We start from the raw sequence: 20,000 nt of genomic DNA, 5'->3' as shown, positions 1-20,000 counted from the left end.
AAATTATAATCACAGATAATTAATTTTGGGATGCAAAATGCATCTATACACTGCACTACTTATAACACACTATGTCACCTTTAGACAGTAGACATACACAAAAGTATTGGGACACCTGACTTTTCCAGCTGTATGTGGTTCTTCTGCAAACTGTTGGAAGCAAACAATTGAAAAGGCGGTCTTTGGATGCGCTAGCATGACATTTTGCCTTCACTTGAACTAGGATGAAGATATGCTTTCCATAGGTTGGAGTGGAGGATCTCCTGCTATAGCGCTCCACAACCCTAATGAACACCTTTGGGATCAATTTAAACCCTGACCGCACTCCAGGCCTCCTCACATCACCTACATCAATACTTTACAAACACCCCCTGTAGCTGAATGAATCTCCACAAAATCTAGTGGAACATTTTCCCAGAAGAATGGAGGTTCCTATAACAGCAAATAGGGTTTCAATGTGGAACGGGATGTTCAGGTGTCCAAAAATGTATCCTAATACATTGTACTGTATGTAGGGATGATGATTTATTTGTTTTGTTTTTTTATATGAACTGAGCTGAGGTGTGAAATGAGCTGCATTTTATGGTAAATTTCTCTGTATGATGAAAAACGTCCTGGTGCCTTCTCTCACCTTTTTTTTTTTTTTTCCGAACTTTTATTGCATTTTATCCCTGGTGGATTCTTCTCTGAGACAGTACCTTCCCTGAGCTACTTAAACTTCTCTCCCTCTTTCACACACACACACACACACACACACACACACACACACAGACCTGGGCCGAGGTGCCAGATCTGGATGGAGGAACTCCGTGAGATCAGGAGCTGGTCATAACGTCATCGTCCCATTAAAACCATGCTTTGCTTAATTAATTTTATTATTGATCGGAGAAGCTCTGATTTTACGGAAGGATATTCCGGACAATATTTAAAAGGGATTGAAAATTGTGGGCGTAATCCAAGCGCAATTGCAAATCTTGCATTAACGTTCGCGATTTCGCGAATGCACAGTGACTGGCAAATTTCAAATGGATAAGAAAAGTCCATTTGCAATTGTATTTCCTACGTCTTATGAGTTATGATCATGTCATATTCAAATAGCAATGTCAATTAGCACGTATGCAGAATGCCCAAACTCAAAATTCCTATTGCATTTCAATTAGTATAAGCAAATTGACCCTTCGCAAAGAGCTTGATTGACAGGCGTTCTTGTCATGGAGGCATGGCTTGGTGGACATAGCAACAGTAACTAAGGAGGGCAGGTTTTTGCGAAGGGTCAATTTCTTATGTGTCAACAACTTGCTGCGCGAGCATCATAATGTCCTTCACAATTTCACAGACAATCTCCATTGTTCAAAACATTCACCCAAATCGGGTTTTACTGGCATTTTCCCCTGGTGGCCGTTGACTGTGAGTGACGTCACTTCCCAATACGAACACGCCCAATAATATAGTCCCACCCCTGACACTTGATTAACAGCTTTCAGTGCAAGGCATAGGAAATGCAAATGCAGAAGGAATTAGGATTATTTTGAGATTTGTCAGGCTACATTATATATATATATATATATATATATATATATATATATATATATATATATATATATATATATATATATACAATACAATACAATTTGTAATGCCTTTAGAATATTGTCTGGAATATTCTTACATACTGATTGTTTAGATGACCTTAATTAACTCTTTGATCTTTAAGGTTTTTTGATGGATAATGACTGACTGAACCCCTCGACCTCTTTCTGGTGCTCCTTCTGGTTCTCGTCTCCTAAGGAAGCACCCACTTTCTGGAATTTTGTCTCGAATTTCCTCTTCACTTAAACTAGAAGATCCAAACCTGTTCCAACATGACAATGCTCCTGTGAACAAAGCCATGTCCATGAAAATATGCTTTCCATGGTTTGGATTGAGATCTCCTGTTATAGAGCTCTACCCTATTGGGATGAAAGTGAACGCTGACTGCACCCCAGGTTCCCTCATCTCACCTACATCAGTACCTGACCTGACACCCTTGTGTCTGAAAGGATCTCCCTCACAAATCTCATTTTTCCCAGAAGGTTGAAGATTATGAGTAAATAGGGACTCAATGTGGAATGAGATGTTCAGAAAGCACATACAAATGCTATGCTTAGGTGTCCACAAACTTTTGCAAATGAAATACAGACAGAAAAACCCGACAACAATGAATGAACCCATGAGACAAAAAGTGGTGTAAAAAAGGTATGGCTTTATACAAGATCTAATTACTAGTGACTGTGAATCAATGATGTCATCAATCACATGACTTGATGAGGTGCAGTCGCTGATGGGAAACTCAACCAATAATCCTGACAAATATTCGAATCAGATCACGTTTAGCGTCTTGTTTCTGTAGTCATGATAATGAATTAATTACGAACATGAGCGAGTACATGCATTTCAGCAAACCTCATTTGCGCTCTTACTCTAAATCAGCCTCGTTTTTTTTTTTTTTAAAGCTCACTCGAGCAGCGTCTTGTCCAATCAATCCTGTTCAACAACTGCAGAAAGCCTACGAAGTCATTAATATCATTTATAATCAGAGTATGTATGGACCTGACAGCCTCGTGAGAAGGAATCGATCATCGCTAATCGTCCTGTCGTGTGTAAAACGTTTCTTCAAAATCGCAGCAACGCGTATACCAACTTATATAAACGTCAAGGCTTTTTCACGTTCTAAACCGGCGTTTCTGCGATCCGTTATCTCACGTCATACCTGACTGCAGTTTGGTTTTGCGAAAGTATTCTTCACCTTCTTAAACCTTTTTCCGCATTACAACCTGGAACTGGAACGGGCTTACCTGTAAATACCATGAATTATCTACAGAAATACTGTAAAGGATTCATGTAGGAAGAACTTCTTCAGTTTGCTAAATGTTTTACCAGGAAAAAAAAAAAATCATTATAGGTGATTGCATAAGTATAGGTATTCACCCCCTCCACACACACACACACACACACACACACACACACACACACACACACACACACTGCTCTGATATTGCACTAAAAGCCCAACTTGGAATCAATTGGACTTTATTCCAATTTAGAATCTGTGATTTGGAAATTATTGTTCAGCAGATGTTCGCCATCCAATCAAACAGAGATTGAATGATTTTCCCAAAAGAAATGACCAAAATATCAGGATACAGATGTGTAAATTTGATACAGAAAAAAAAACAAGCAGCTGGAATTGCAGGTAAATAAGGTTTAATGGAGAAAACTGTATTACTATCTCCATCATGGTGCCTGTTAGTGGGTGGGATTTTATAAGGCAGCAAATTAACATTTTGTTCCTTAAGTTTGATCATTTTTCAAATGTGTGGTCCAATCCAACAGACGAGCTCCTGTAGCTCAAACTGCTGAAGAAGTTAATGGACAAAATGGACAAAATGTTCACTTGCTGCTGAATATATACCACAGACTAACAGGGGCCATGATGAAGAGATAATGAGTGTTATTTATTTCATATATATAATCTACATTCAGTCTCCTTTTGCAGTTATAAAAAGCTCCACTTTTCTGGGAAGATGTTCCACTAGATTTTCGAGTGTGCTTGTGAGATTCATTCAGCCACAGAGATGTTAGTAAAATCATGTACTGATGTAGGTGAGGTGAGAAGGTCTGGTGTGCAGTCAGTGTTTACGTTCATTTCAAAGATGTTCCATAGGGTTGAAGCTCTATAGCAGGCCACTCAAGATCTTCCGTTCCACACCATGTAAAGCAGATCTTCATGGAGCTGGCTTTGTACACAGGGGCATTGTCATGCTGGAACAGGTTCGGGTTAAAGTTCAACTGAAGGTCTGAATACGAAGGCACATCATTTTTGGGGATTAAATCCTCAATGCTTGAATGTGTATTTTTATTTCAAATATTTTTGTAGGTTTCAAACACAACAAATTGTAGGAATGGTAAAGTGGATATATGCACCAGTATGTACCCTGTGCACGTTCTCACTTTCATTCTGTATGTGTGTGTGTGTGTGTGTGTGTGTGTGTGTGTGTGTGTGTGTGTGTGTGCGTGTGTGTGTGTGTGTGTGTGTGTGTTTGCCCTTGTGTATCATCCTGGTCTGTTTGATAACACGCCTAACCTGCGACTTTTAATGCCACCCCACACTATGCTAAAGATCAATTCCAGCTCCTGTTCACACACACACACACACACACACACACACACACACACACACACACACACAATATAGCCTTTCCAATTTAGTCTCATCTGGGAGAGCAGAGCCGGGTCGAAGCGGATTACACCCCAAATTCCCATCTATTCCAGCGATTTAATATCGACCTTCATAGATTGACTTTTTTTCTCAGGACTGAAGTATGGAAAGAAATGATCTTTTTGCAGATCTTTATAATCTCCTTTCGATTTGAAACCTCCTTTTCCCGAACGCTGCTATTGTCCCACTGCTTTATAGCCATGTGCCGTGTATCACCACCACCACCAGCACCTTACTGTCAATAAATCCATAAGCTTTAGCATCATTTTGATTTCATTATTTGCTCATGTACTCTTGTGAACGCACGGATGTGGAAGGAATGACACTGAAAATTGCCTGCTGAATAATAGTCTGGTCTGAAGGGACTGATATCAGACGCTGGATTGACTTAATTATAGCTTAAAGGATTATAAACCAAAATGCATTGTAATTACCTTTGGGTTTAATGATAATTATTCTTGTAATTTTTACAATATATGAACAAAAGTTTGCAGACACCTGAGCATAAGATTGAGATTCAAAATTAAGCATCTGCTGAGTTCTTCAGTAGGAATTTCAGTACTACTTAGCATTGCCGCCACTTTTATCTGATTCATGGGCCTCTGATCAGAACAATATTATGTGTGATTATCTGGCCACCCAGAAAATTCTCAATCATACATTTTTACTGACCCTTTGCTTTTTTCTTGAATCGAGCTACATTTCTTGCTTGAAAAAGCTACGAAAAAAATTGTCAAATTACAAGACAGATGTTTTTCCATTGAGCGTAAGTGAAGGAATTGTCACTAGACTTGGACAGAGACTGAGATTCGCTTTCAGAAAAATAATTTATTGTTAATAAGTGATGGGAATCAGCAATGGAATGCTGCTGCTTTTCCAGTGCTTCCAATAGAGATGACCAAGAAAGGTAACAAAACAGCATATTTTACCTCCCTCTGTGATTTCCCTGCGGATCCACCAAGGCCAGACCACTGATTTAAGAGCACTCACATTCCTTATTCCATTCATTATTCCTCATAAATCAGCACATATATCATCCAATACGTATATCATCTGGCTGTTATATCACCAGCTCTCTCAAATCTGCAATTCTTAGCAAAGATTTGAGCTCCGAAACCCAAAGTTCATGACGTTTTACCAAACAAAAAGACTATGAGGACAAATGTGACTGAAATGATTGGCTTGATGGAAGAGGGGGCTTCATTTGGATTGATGGGATCCCATGTTGAGTGTGGGTTCTGTCACCTATGGCTCATTTCTAGGGATCTAAATCTACAACTGGATTTCTGTAAAGCTGATTTAAGCTTTAAGGCTTTTTGTACTATTTGGTGTAAAAGGGATACAAATCCTGTCAAATGTTTTCTTTAAAGCTCATAGGTTTTTAAAAAAGAATGCTTTCTAAAACCATTTGGTGTACCTTTAAGTGCTTTACAATTTAGACAAACCAAATGCATCTTTAAGCTAAAAAAAAAAAAAAAAGGTTTCTCTATGGGCCCCTTTGGTGGAACCGGTAAAAGTACCTTTGAAACTCCAAACAAAGAACTTAGAACCCTAATAGAAGGCTAAGAACTCTTAATTATCATTTGATTTTGATTTTCTTTGTTAGTATATAGAACATGTCAGAGGGTTGTACCTAAATTGTCTTGGTAACAAAGTGCTTCAAAGAATCTTTTATGCGTCACTGGATAGAAGAGTTTTATTTGTAGCCTCTGCCTGACAGGAAAACACTTTGCTATAGGGTTCAGAAGCTCACAGGCAGAAACAAACAGACCATACTGAACAGATTTACAAATAAAAGTAAAAGTATGTAGTTTTATGTTGATTTCTTTTTGTACTCTTTGTGGGTTCTCCGATAAAAAGCCAATCAGTGCTGTTTACAATGCAAGTGTTTTTATTGCCAAATATACAACTCAAAGCTGATCTATTCTCTTCAATTAAAGACCACTCTGTGAAGTTGAGTTAATTTCTGCATCAACAGCCTAAACATCCATGAAGTTCGTGAAGTGAGGTTGGATTTGGACAGTAAATAATATCAACAGTCTAATACGATGAGGAGTAAGACAGAGTACATGTGTGTGAATGAGAGGGAGGGCAGTGGAGGGGTGCGGTTGCAGGGAGAAGAGGTGGAGAAGGTGGAGGAGTTCAGGTACCTGGGGTCAACAGTGCAAAGTAATGGAGAGTGTGTTAGAGAAGTGAAGAAAAGAGTGCAGGCAGGGTGGAGTGAGTGGAGAAGAGTGACAGGAGTGATTTGTGATAGAAGAGTATCTGTGAGAGTGAAAGGGAAAGTTTATAGGACTGTGGTGAGACCTGAGATGTTGTATGGATTAGAGACAGTGGCATTGAGTAAAAGACAGAAGGTGGAGCTGGAGGTAGCAGAGCAGAAGATGTTGAGGTTTCGTTGATTGATGACGATGAACAGGATTAGATATGAGTTTATTAGAGGGACAGCGCATGTAGGACGTTTTGGAGACAAGGTGAGGGAGGTGAGATTGAGATGGTTTGGACATGTGCAGAGGAGGGACATGGGGTATATCAGAAGGAGAATGCTGAGGATGGAGCTGCCAGAAATAAGGAAAAGAGGAAGACCAAGGAGGAGGTTTATGGATGTGGTGAGGGAAGACATGCAGGTTGTTTGATGTGAAAGAGGCAGATATAGAGGACAGGGGGGGTATGGAGACGGATGATCCTCTGTGGTGACCCCTAATGGGAGAAGCTGAAAGAAGAAGAAGAAGTCAATTAGTAAGATTTAGGGCCACAGTTTGCATGAACTGTTCTGCATTTAAACACCTATCACTGAACTGCACACCTCAACAATGATGGTGATGAGAATAAGGTTCCCTTTTGAGTTTGGTTCCTCTCAAGGTTTCTTCCTCATCAAGTCTCAGGGAGGTTTTTTCTCACCACAGCCACCACTGGCTCCCTTATTAGGGATAAACATACAATTATAAGGAACAAACTTATACATTCTTTTATACAACTTTAGAACAGCTTTTGCTCGGTAAAGCTGCTTTGAGACGATGTTCATGGTTAAAAGTGCTCTACTAATAAAAATGAATTATTGAGGGTCATCTTAAAGCCCTACCAACAGTTACACATAAAGTATTTTAGAATCTAATAATTACATTAATGACCTTAGCTAGCGATCTATATTCGCTAAAAGAGGTTTTTTTTCTAAAGTTTTTACTTTTGGCCCAAAAATGGAATCAATCAACACATAAATTTGGAATGATTGACAGTTGTAAGTGCATTGAAACTTCCAGTATCAACTGTTGCTCTGGAAACCCCGCCCCTTTTTCTCCTCCTTACTATATATTAGCTAACGCTAGTCTCTTTTACTTTTTTCTGCATGAAAGATCAAACCATGGACATTTACATCCTCTAATGCCATGTTGTGCTCCTGGAACAAACCCAAGAACCAAATATGAACTCGCTGTGTCATTGTTTTTAGCGTCTTTATTAATTATTAATTAATTATGCTAGTTTTATTATGCTAATTATACAGTTCTTCAACAGGAAAACCCAAACTGTGTGCTTCCTTCTCTCTCTCTCTCTCTCTCTCTCTCTCTCTCTCTCTCTTCTCTTTTTCTCTCCAATTCATCCATTCATCCCATCTCTCATCTCTCCCTCCATTCTCCTGTTATCTTATCTTGGCCAGAGCCCTGTTTCTTTACACCTGAATCATGCATGACCTTTTAGCTCTCAGCACATTTTCCTGCTCTGGCAGTAAAAGCCTTTTTTGCTCTTCTCTTCCGCTTCTTCTATGTTCTCACAGTGTACTGTACGTTCTTCGCCTCAGGGAGCCTCTGGAATATTCTCTGATTTAAAGAAATGGAAGCCATTTGTCACAAGATTCGACAGGGAACCTGTCACGTGTTCCTCAAGTAAAACAACTGTAGAACCTTTAAAGTTGTTTTAGGGTTTGGATGTTAGGAGCCTTAATTTTTCAGTGTGTTCTCAAAAAAATCATAGAATGTTTCTTTCTAAGAGTATGTAAAACATTTCATATAAAATTTTTATCCGCTGTTTTTATCCGTCATCATGCATTATAATCAAACTTTTTTTATCCATTTATGGCTACATTGTAATGCATTATAATATACATTTGTATTCATTTATGCCTATATATGATATTCTTTTTTTTTATCCATTTAGAGCTACATAATTATAATATAGGTTTTTTTTTTATATATAAATTTTGGCTGCATTATATTGTATTATACTACAACGTTTCATATTATAAAATAGTTTTTAATCTATTTATGGCTACTTTATAATATCGTTTATTTTTTATCTATTTAGAGCTACGTTATAATTCTTTATAATATAGCTTTTTTTTAAATCTCATTTTAACTAGAAAAATTAGAATATAATTTTTATTTATTAAGGGCTACATTATAATATAGACTTTAATCCATTTGCAGTAGCAAAAAAATATAGCTAGTTATCCATTTATGCCTACAATATAATGCATATATTTTTGGCTACATTATAATATGGCTTATTTTCCATTTATGGCTGCATTGTAAAGCATTACATACTTAATTGTATCCGTTTATTGTAACCTTATAATGCATTATAATGTTGCTACAAACAGAGAAAAAAAAGAAAAGGAAATTACTTTTGCCTCCAGAAGATTTGCGATATCTCTCAAGCCTTCACCCCACGTGCTTTACGCGTCTTCGTATATGGCTGAGTTTATAGTTTGGATCGATAATGTTGCTCTCAGATCGTTATGTGTTTGCTGTCTTGCGATTGAGATCAAGTGTTTACTCACAAGGTTATTTTTAAAGCGAATGCATGAAGTTTTAGGGTAGATGAAGAAAAAAAAGCTGCAGGGCTGCTGGTGGCCCAACAAGGTTACTTTCGATCACTGGCTCAATTGATGTATCAATTACTGCAATCCGCTGTTAGAGAATACGTCTGTTGTTGTTGTGGCGATGCTGGAGGACCATCCATCGTAGTTAATTAATGTAATTTGAAAGCCTTATTTGCTTTTCCAGCAAGTAGCATTAAAGTATTGGTATTAGATGTAACTATAGACGGTTTAAATCATGAAGTGTCGTTGTATTTTTTTTAATTCAAAACATTAATCTTCTGTGTGTACTAGTAGCTCTTCCTGAACTTCATGACCTGACCTGTTCTGAATTTTCCAGCCATATGTGGTTCTTCTTACTGTTGGAGGAACACATTTGTATAGAATGTCTTTCTCTTGGGTGAGGTGAGGAGGTCTGGGGTGCAGTCAGTGTTTTAATGAATGAATGAATTAATTCTAGAGGTGTTAAATAGGGTTGGATCTCTATAGCAGGAGATCTTCCATTTAAAATCACGCAAAGTATATCTTCATGGAGCTGGCTTTGTGCACAGGGGCATTGTCATGCTGTAACAGGTTTGGGTCTCCTAGTTCGAATGAAGGAAAAATTTCATGCAACTCCATCCAAAGACGTCCTGCACAACTATGTCAAGTCAAGTAAAGTCAAGAAGCTTTTATTGTCATTTCTACCATATATTGCTGATGCAGTACACATTGAAATAAGACAACGTTCCTCTGGAACTCTGGTGCTACATAAGACAACATAAAGCTACATCACACAACATAGAGCTACATAACAGAACACAGAGCAAAGGACTAAAGTAAGTGTCCTCACCACATAAAGTGCATCATGTGCAACCCAGTGCAAACAGTGCAAGACAATAGACAAAACACAGATACACAAAACATAAAATAGTGCCGACCAGTTAACCTACTGTATGATATGTTATACAGTGTGCCTTCAACTTTGTGGTAACAGTCTGAGGAAGAATCACATATGGCTGGAAAAGTCATGTGCCCCAACACTCTTGTCCATATTATGTATCTTTGCCAGTTTCCTGTTTCTAGTTCCTGTTAATGCAGTACTTTCAGCTCATCAGCTCCATAAAACGCTGTTTGTTCTGAAGGGCGTTTAGCGAAGTGAGCCATAAAGCTGCTGCACGGAGTCATCTCCAGACAAATGCATTTACGCACGAGCTCGTTTGGAAAATTGCAGCTGTCAATGCACTATTGTAATTCATTATTTCTACTGAGCGTTTTTTTACTTTTTTATTTGTAGCTTTCATTTATTTGTAAATGATTCATTAGTTATAATTTCAGACCTTGTCCATTAAAATATATATAAAAATAAAAAATAAAAATATATGAGTGTGCATTTCATCATATGATCCTAAAACCCCCAGAGAGATCCTACAAAACACAGAGAGTCATCTGAGTGTCTACTTGTTTTTATGCTCTGATGTCTTGCTCCAGGATATGGAGATGCAAACAAGTGATTTGTATCATTTATTTGACTCCTTGTGACTCTTTATCATTACATTGCATGAGAAGATGCACTTTATTTGCAGAAATATTTGTGCAATTTATAATATTGCTTTTAGATTTTTTTTTAATGATTCCTTTCCCTCATTAGATTTGTACAGGATTTTTATTATTATTATTATTATTATTATTATTATTATTATTATTATTATTATTATTAGTAGTAGTAGTAGTAGTATTGTTGTTTTTGATCAATTATGCTAGGCTTAATATATTTACATATATATAAAATTATATAATAATTATATATTATAATTATTATATAACATGCAATTCTAATGTTATTATACAATATATTTAATATAATAATAATTTATATATGGCTAATGACTGGTTTGGTCGGTTTTGTTGGGCCACTCTCAAAGTTTTTTTGAAATGTGAATCTTGTAGAGTGCTTTATAAATCCAATCTTTCCAGATCCACAGCCTTAATGGACAATTATTTCCTTCTAGTTGTGTGATATCATTAAAACTGATATTGTAATGATAGAATCAATATTGATTTATTTTCATTCAGAGCCTCGCATGGTCTAAGCTCTAAATGTCTGAGTACTAAATTCTGATTGAATTCTGATTTTAAAACAAAAAGCTTTGTTTGTGGTTATGTATCCAATCATCTAATGGTGTAATGGGTAGTGCTCAGATACAAAATAAAATTTACCAAACAATGTGAACTTTCAAGGCAAACCTTGTGATCTAAACTCTAGTATTCTTCTTTTTCCAAATAGTTGAAGGTGAAAGGTTTTGCATCAGTGCCTCTAGTAAATTCATTGGTATTGAAAATGAGAATGTTCAGTGCACAAACTTGTGTCCATCACAGAGCTGAGCTCAATCAGAGGACTTAAATGGATGAAATGAGGAATGGATGAATGAATGGATGGATCAAGGGATTGGATCAGATTGATTTGGGATTGATGGATGGATAGATTAATGGATGCATGGATTGAGGGAATGGATAGATAGATAGATAGATAGATAGATAGATAGATAGATAGATAGATAGATAGATAGATAGATAGATAGATAGATAGATAGATGGGTGGATTGATGGATTGATGGATATATGGATTAGGGTGATTGAAAGGGAATGGATGGATGGATAAATGGGTGGATAAAAGAGGGATGGATTCAATAAAGCGGCAATGGATAGATGTATGTATGGTTGAATGTATAGATGAATGCATGCAGGGAATGAATGAATAGATATATGGATGGATGGATGGATGGATAGATGGATGAATAAATAAAGGTGGGGTGGATAGATGAATGGATGGATGGGTAGATATATGGATTAGGGTGATAAAAGGGGGATGGATGGATAGATAGATGAATAGGTGGATAGAAGAGTTGATGGATGGATGAATTGAAGGGAGATGGATGGATGGATGGATGGATGGATGGATGAATGGAAGGATGGAGAATGAATGGATGGAGGGGGGATAAATGGCAGGGTGAAAGGATGGAATGATGGATGGATGATGCTATGTCTATGGCTGCATTTTTAAAGGTTTTTCCACCATCTTTAATTTGAATCTTCTATGGAATCTTCTACTCTAAAGTGATAAGACAGTGATGCACAATCCTGCTGGATCACTTTCTCGACTCCCAGCCGCGGATCCTCACCCACAATCCCTCAATAACAACGCTGATGCTACAGTAACATGAATGAATGCGTGTATAATTCACTTCTCTTGCCCAGATCTGGTCATACACTCATATCAACACAGAGCTTTAGAAAATCTCCGCCTCTCAGTCACGTGACGCACTACAGCGCTGGCGGGTTCACTTGTTTGTCAGGTAATAAATACACACAAGCTTTTTGGCCTGAAGTGGATTTATTCTGGGAGAGATTTCGCATCTCCTGCTGCACTGTAACAGCCAAGCTGAACGGAGGGGAATCTGCTCCGGAGAAACGAAAAAAAACCTGCTATAAATGACTCCAGCACGGCTTTTAGAGTAGAGTAGAGCTTTTAGCTGTGCTAATGCCATTATAATTGTTGGAGATGTGCTTCATGTGCTTCTCCCATCGATTCATCTTTATAGATACAAAAAAACCAATGCAATTCACACTGAAAACTAAAGTATATAAAATTAATAAACAAGTCGAAAATAATACATTTTTGAAAATTTCCTTCACGTTTGAAACATCAGGCCACTCCTTTGCTCGATTCTGATTGGTTGTTGAATGTGTCAAATTTTTTTTATAACGCAGTTTTGACAGTAGTTTTTAAAAACGCTTGTTTTACAGTGCGACGTCATTTTAGTGCCATGTTTTTAAATATACATACATAAGATCAGATGATTAAAGTCTTGGCAATAAGAGAATAAAGTCGAACTTTTTTTCAAAATATTTTACTTTATTTTTTGTAATTTTGACTTCATTTTTAAAATATTTCGACTGTATTCTCGTAATTTCAACAATATTTTCAAAATATTTTGACCTGATTCTCATAATTTTTACATAATTTTCTAAATATTTCGACTTTATCCTGGTCATTTTTCCACTTGATTTTCAAAATATTTCGACTTCACATTGCACAAAAATGCTGTCGTATTAAACAGATTTGTAAGGATTAAAGTAAAACCAAATATTCCGAGCTCTGATTTGATGCACCTCAGTCTCAGAGAGGGCAATTTTTTTTATTCAACTTCAACAAAAGCTGTTTCTCAAAGTTGTTGGAATTGATTCAAGCTCTGTTTGGACTTAAAATTAGGCCATCATGCTGAAAAAGTCACAGATGCAGGTTGGGGAATGTTAAGCGATAACAGGGATGTAACTATAAGCAGATGAAGCAAAAAATTGCAAAAAAAAAATAGATTATGATTCACAAACTGCTGTGGTATAAAAGGAATAAAAGTGTATTTTATTTAAATGTTCTATTGTTACTATTTGTGTGTATGTGTGTGTTTTTATGTGTGTGTGTGTGTGTGTGTGTGTGTGTGTGTGTGTGTGTGTGTGTGTGTCCCATCCATGCATAATGCTTCACACACGGTCTTCCCGTAAATGGAACTGGTGTAAGGCATATGATGAATAATTTTGTATTTAGTGCCAGGACTAATCGGAGTGATTGTAATGTGTGTGTGTGTGTGTGTGTGTGTGTGTGTCGAGGCTAACGATGTTGCGTATTGTGATCCGGATGAGCTCCTCTCCAGCGGACTACTGTCTGTTGACTCTGGGACGTGCTGTCAATGTTTCACTAAGCCTTCATCACTCGTGACCTTTTTGAAGCCGTGGTGCTCGGAGCATGCGGCGCAGGACAAATGGAATACGGAGAAGTGCCACCGAGGCGCAAACAAGCAGTGCAGCAATGTACCACTATTCCCAGAAAGAGGCAGGTGGCAATCTGAGGCCGAACTGTTAGCTAATGATAGCGTGAGAGAGAAAAGAGAGAGAGAGAGAGAGAGAAAGTGAGAGCGAGAGAGGGGGAGAGAGATCAAGTGTGAGAAAGGGGGGGGGAGAGAGGGAGAGAGAGTGATCACAGGACTGCCTGTCAAATCACATGGAAAGACATGAGTTCATGGCTGTGTTAGTGTGACACTGACCATAAACACGGTTCACATGCTGAAATTAGCACCTGCTGAAAGCTCTTTAGGAAGTATTTTGTGCATTTATATGTGTGTGTGTGTGTGTGTGTGTGTGTGTGTAAGTATAGATTAAAGAGGTGTGGCATCTGTGTGTGTGTGTGTGTGTGTGTGTGTGTGTGTGTGTGTGTGTGTGTGTGTGTGTGTGTATTAAAAGCTGTGGCAAATTTTGCTGTCAGTTATGGCGAAGGAGACGTGGTCTGTGTGTTAACATTGGTTATGGAGGTGTGGCTTCTTTGTGTGCGTGTGTGTGTGTGTGTGTGTGGGTCTATATCAAAGTTGTGTGACTACTGTGTGTCTTTTGTGTGTTTGTGTTTATGTGAGTGTGTGTGTGTGTGTGTGTATTGAAGCTACTTTTATTGTCAGTCACAGTGCAGGAGGCATGGCTTTGTGTGTTACTATCTTTGAAGTAGGCGGGACCTCTGATTGTGTTAAAATGACTAAAGAAGGCATGGACTCCATGTGTGTGTGTGTGTGTGTGTGTGTGTGTGTGTGTGTGTGAGTGTGTGTGTGTTAGAGTATTAAAAAGGTGCAGCTAATTTCACTGTCAATCGCATTGAAGGAACTACGGCTACAGTGTGTGTTAGGAGATGTTTATGGGTGTGGCCTTTGTATAAGAGGTGTGGCTTATTTCTGTCAGTCCCTTTTTCCCACTAGTGCCCGACCTGGACACCCCAACCTGCCATGAGTTAAAGCCCACTTTTTAAAAACGTTTTAATCATATAATTGTTCTTCGTGTTTCCTCAGATGCTGGAGCCTAAACTGGATGAACAGTGTGATCTGGGTGCTCAGTGGCGCCCCTCTGAGGACGAGCCCTTACTAGGAAGCCCGTCTGAAGCCCCAGTCACTACAGGCACTTCGGCTAGCTCTCCCCTGGAAGAGACTCGACACCTTGTACCTCCTACACCTCCACCATCCACCGAGGGCAGCCTGAGTGACATCTGGAGAGTGGAAGGAGGAGAGGAGGAAGAGGAGGAGAAAAAGAGCCCTAACGAAGAAGAAGACGAAGAAGATGGCTCTCATAGTGCTGAAGCAGAGGGTGAGGAGAAATATGAAAAAGACGAGGATTACATCAACCCTCCGGCCTCCTCCTCTTCCTCATCCTTCATCATACCTGAGTTGCGTCTGGACCGATCTTTCAGCACAGACGCCCTGTCCTCGACCGCCACTGACGAAGATGATGAGGACGAGGATGAAGATGAAGACGAGGACGAAGATGACGAAGATAGTGATGATAACTACCTGGAGCCCACTAAAAGGAGGAGCATGGTGGAGGCGAGCTCGTGTGAGAAGCACGGGGGCTCTGGAGGTCTAAGTGTACAGAACTCGCTGCGGAGGCGTACCCACAGTGAGGGGAGCCTCCTGCAAGACCCACGGACCACCTGCTTCACCTCCGATAACGCTATCAACCGCCTGGAGGTGAACACCGCCAGCAAGGGGGGATGGACGTTGCCCTCTCCAAAAACCCTGAAGAAGGAGCTGACCAAAAATGGAGGCTCCATGCACCAGCTCTACATGCTGTTCTCCGGAAGGAAGGTGAGCTCCTCAGAACAACCCTGACATAATCATTCCATAAACATGTCTCAGCAGAGTGATGATGACAGCTTAAGATCTTATGTCACAACTAACACATGAAATAAATGTAGCACAGAGTAACCACACACACTCAAGCGTGACCCCATCATGATCTGTCTGAAATACTGGGCTGAAATGCAGCACTACAGAACACTGTAAATCTTTTGTCCTCTTCCTGTTAATCAGGATCCTGATGCCACCAAGTGGCTACTTCTGGAAAATAACCAAATATCCGAAGAACCCAGACACCATTAGGTTTAGAGGAAAGTTGTTTTTCATCCAGGAAGGTACTTAAACAAATCAAATACATATCATTCAGTGCCAGTCAAAAAGCCTCTAGTTCCTGATTAGTACCAGTCTATAAGCCTATAGTTCCTGGTTAGACCCAGTCTTTAAGATTTCCTGGTTTGTCCCAGTCTAAAAAGCTCTAGTTCCTGTTAGTTTCAGCCTTTAATAATCTCATTCTTGGTTAGTCCAAGTCACTTAAGGCTCTACTTCTTGGTTAGACCCTGTTTATAAGGGCCTAGTTCCTCTTTAATCTTTTTTCTTTAAAGCTCTAGTTCACAGGTCAGTTCCTGGTTAGTTGCAGTCTATAGCGACTGGCCAGTCTTAGTCTACATGCTTCTAGTTCCTGTTTAGTCCCAGGCAATAATATTCAAATTCCTGGTTAGTCTTAGTCTATAAGCTTCTTGTTCCTGGTGTGTCGCAGTGTATAAGCTTCTAGTTCCTGGTTAGTCCAAGTCTATACCCTTCTAGTTTCTGTTTATTCCCTGTCTAAAAGGCTATAGTTCCTGGTTAGTTCCTGTCTGTTTTGGCTCTACGTCCTGGTTAGACACAGTCTTTCCAGTCTTCAGGACTCTAGGCTCCTGGTTAGTCTCAGTTTTGTAAAGCTCTAGTTCCTGGTTAGGACCAGTCTTTAAGATTCTCTTTCCTGGTTAGTCCCAGTCTAAAAAGCTCTAGTTCCTGGTTAGACCCAGTTTGTTAGGTCCTAGTTCCTCTTTAATCTTTGTCTATAAAGCTTAATTCACTGTTTACTTTAGTTCCTGGTTAGTTGCAGTCTCTAGTTCCTGGTTATGTCTAGTCTTTAAGGCTCTAGTTCCTGCTTAAACCCAGTCTTGTGACACCCTAGTTATGGTTGGTGGGTCTTTTTAAGGCTAGATTCTTGTGTGCCCCAGCCTTGTAACACACTAGTTCTGGTTAGTTGCAGTCTCTAATTCTGGTTAGTGGAGTCTTTTAAGGCTTTAGTACCTGGTCTTTAAAGTTCTAGTTCCTGGCTAGTCTCACTCTGTTAAGGTTCTCATTTGTGTAATCATAGGTTTAATGGCTCTTGACTGCTATTTGTTAAATTGTTCAAGATTCGGATGCTTGATTAGTCTCAATCTTTACAGCTCTTGCATTGGCTTAGTCCTAGTATTTGATTCGTTCATATCACCGTGCTTTTAAAACATTTTTGGCTAGAAAACACAACACTACAATACAATAGAACCAATAACAGTATGTATGACTCTCACTTTTGGTCAGTAGCAGATTTGTTGTGATTTTTTGTTTTGTCCACTACAGGGCGCTGTTCAGCTTTGTGTCCTGCTGGAGCTTAAATAAGACTCTCGGTGATTAGCAGCTAAATGTAGTTTGTGTGTATAAGTGCAGAAGTTTACATCCCCAACGACATTTCAGTGAAATAAAAAGTCATTAATTATTTTTCCGATTTCTAAAGTGAGTTTGCGAGATCATTAGAGGCAAACAGGGGAATAAAAATATATATTAAAGCATCTTTAATGTATGTAGTATGTGTATCTTTCATGTGTGTGTGAATGGGTGTGTGTTTATGTGTGTGTGGACAGAAAAAGAGAGAAACAGAAAGATAGAGATGGAAAAGATGGAAGTTGTGACTGCGGCCAATCCAGGAGTTTTCTGAACCTTAAATGGCAGTGTTAGCATCGAAGAAGGAATGTACCATGATGTAGTGTGTGTGTATCTCTCTGTGTGTATGTGTGTTTGTGTGTGTTTTGGCTGAATCTCAGTGTAATTTTACTACCTACTGGCGTCATCAGGCTTTTTTCCCCCAGCTGTGGACTGTTAGGAAGAACCCTGTCTCCATGGCCGTATATCGCGGAGCATCTTTCCATAAAACAATGCGAAAGGCCGTACAGTAAATCAGACTGACATTTCAAATGACATTTACAGAAAAAAAATGTAACTAAAAAGAGCTGCAAAGCGCTCGGAGAGCTCCGGAGGACACTGCGGCACCGAGGCTTTGCGTTTGTGAGGATGATAAAATAAATGCAGTTTAACGAGAAGCAGTGAAATATATGCTACATTTACAGATTGATTGTAATACAAGCGAATTAGCACAGGGAATAAGGTCTCACAATAATCTTTACCAAAAGTGTAAATCAGCGCTGTAGGAATTCAATTACTTATTCCTACCAGGAAAGTTCTAGAATAGAAATTTAGCAAGCGGTTTTTAGTCCTAGTCTCTGGACCTCTAGTTCTTCATAATCCCAGTTTTTAAGACTCTAGTTCTTGGTTAATCCCTGTTTTAAGGTTCTAGTTCTTGGTTACTCCTGGTCTTTAAGTCTCTAGTTCTTGGTTGATTCCAGTTTAAGCCTTTAATTCTTGGTTAATCTAAGTCTTTAAACATACACTTCTTAACTCACCAGTTTTGGCTCAAATTCTTGGTTAATTAAAAAATGTAGGCCTATAGTTCTTGGTTAGACCCAGTTTTTAAGGTTCAAGTTCCTGGTTAGACCAAATTTTTAAACCTGTAGTTCTTGGTTAGACCTGAACTTTAAGCCTCTCATTCCTAATTAGACCCAGTTTTTAATCCTCTTGTTTTTGATTTGTCCCAGTCTTTAGTTCAAGTCTAGTTCTAATCTAGTTATTATGACATGTGCTTAGTCTTAGTTTTTACAGTTCTTACATCTACAACTACTAGTTCCTATTTTGCTTCGTTGTTGGTACTGTGCCTGAAAATATTTTTGTTTAATCAAAAAAAAAAAAAACGAATATAAATACACAGAGCTCCAATTTCCTACTTTTCCCTACTTAATTCCATTTTGTATGGCTCTTACTTTTCAGTTAGTCTGAGATTTTATGGCTCCTGATGTTATTCTTCTAAATCCTGGCTCTTGTTTAATCCCAGTTTTTAAGGCTTTAGTTCTTTGCTATTTCCTGTATTATTGGCTCAAATGTGTAATTATTTATAGCTCAATAGTCCCGCTATTAAATACTCGAATCTTTACAAGTCCCATTTTCTGTATTCAGAATTCCAGATAAAAATCTTAAAATATTTTTTATTTATTTAAGTATAATTTTGAAAGTTATAATGCTTGTTTAGTCCTACTTTTTATGGCTCTGGTGCTTGCCCAGGCAGTTTTGGCTCAGATCCTTGGAAAGCTTTGGTTTTAGGTCCCTTATTCTTAGACGTTCCTCATGTGGCTTGTTAGATGTAATTCGTTCGCACCACACACAATAAACTCACACAAATGTTGTTGTTAGCACCTTTTTGTTGTCCCTTGTCTCCAAGGTCGACACTTCACATCGCGTTTGCTGGCTGTTTAGTTAAAGCGAACATCAGCGTACCTGACAGACATTGTTGTGGCATCTCATTGACTGCGTGCCCACAAATTGAAGGACAGAATGGAAAAGTCACAGATCAGCTTTATGATGCTGGCTTTAGGAGAGTTATAGGTTTTGGAATGTGTGTGTTGTTTGCTATGACTTTTTCCATTGCACGACTGGAGCTTGGTCTGGTCCATCTGAAGTTATGAATCTTATTCATTTAGGATGTCAGCATTCCACAATTCCAGCAAATTGAATGTATTTATTTATGTATGTATCAGATATGGTGAGTAATGAAGTAAAAATTGTTCTTTAAACTCATTACTGTGCTTAAGTAGATTTTTCTGGTATCAGTTCTTCACTATTTATTATTAACTTTTTTTTTTAAAACTGATATCATAGACACTTTTAGTATTAAAAAAAACGCAATTTACTTTAATCAAAATCCCCAGGAAAAGTTTAATGCATGAAAAAATGCGGGAGTGATGTGATGAGGTGAATATTGATGCTTCTGCTGGAGATGATGTATGCAGGAGGTGCAGCTGCGGCTACAGTGAAAGGAGACGTGTTGAATTGTGTTCATTGGGTTTCTTGCCTCAGTAACGACATTCATTCTCACTGTATGAGATTCCTGTGTGTGATGCAGCGCTCTGTTCTACTGCACTTCACTATA

The 20,000-nt window shown here is 38.6% G+C and overlaps 1 protein-coding gene across 8 annotated transcripts in view; it reads left to right on the top strand.

Moving 5' to 3' along the window:
- rgs3a (regulator of G protein signaling 3a) overlaps nt 1-20,000 on the top strand; it is a 130,834-nt gene that overhangs the window by 74,754 nt on the left and 36,080 nt on the right. For all 8 annotated transcript variants that reach the window (XM_046838605.1, XM_046838603.1, XM_046838602.1 and 5 more), the window contains one exon: nt 14,939-15,727. In XM_046838605.1, coding sequence (XP_046694561.1) covers nt 14,939-15,727 — 789 coding nt within the window. The remainder of the gene's footprint in view (nt 1-14,938; nt 15,728-20,000) is intronic.

This window comes from Silurus meridionalis, chromosome 25, assembly GCF_014805685.1.
Source record: "Silurus meridionalis isolate SWU-2019-XX chromosome 25, ASM1480568v1, whole genome shotgun sequence".
NCBI classification, from domain to species: domain Eukaryota; kingdom Metazoa; phylum Chordata; class Actinopteri; order Siluriformes; family Siluridae; genus Silurus; species Silurus meridionalis.
This window is presented reverse-complemented; position numbering and strand designations above follow the sequence as displayed.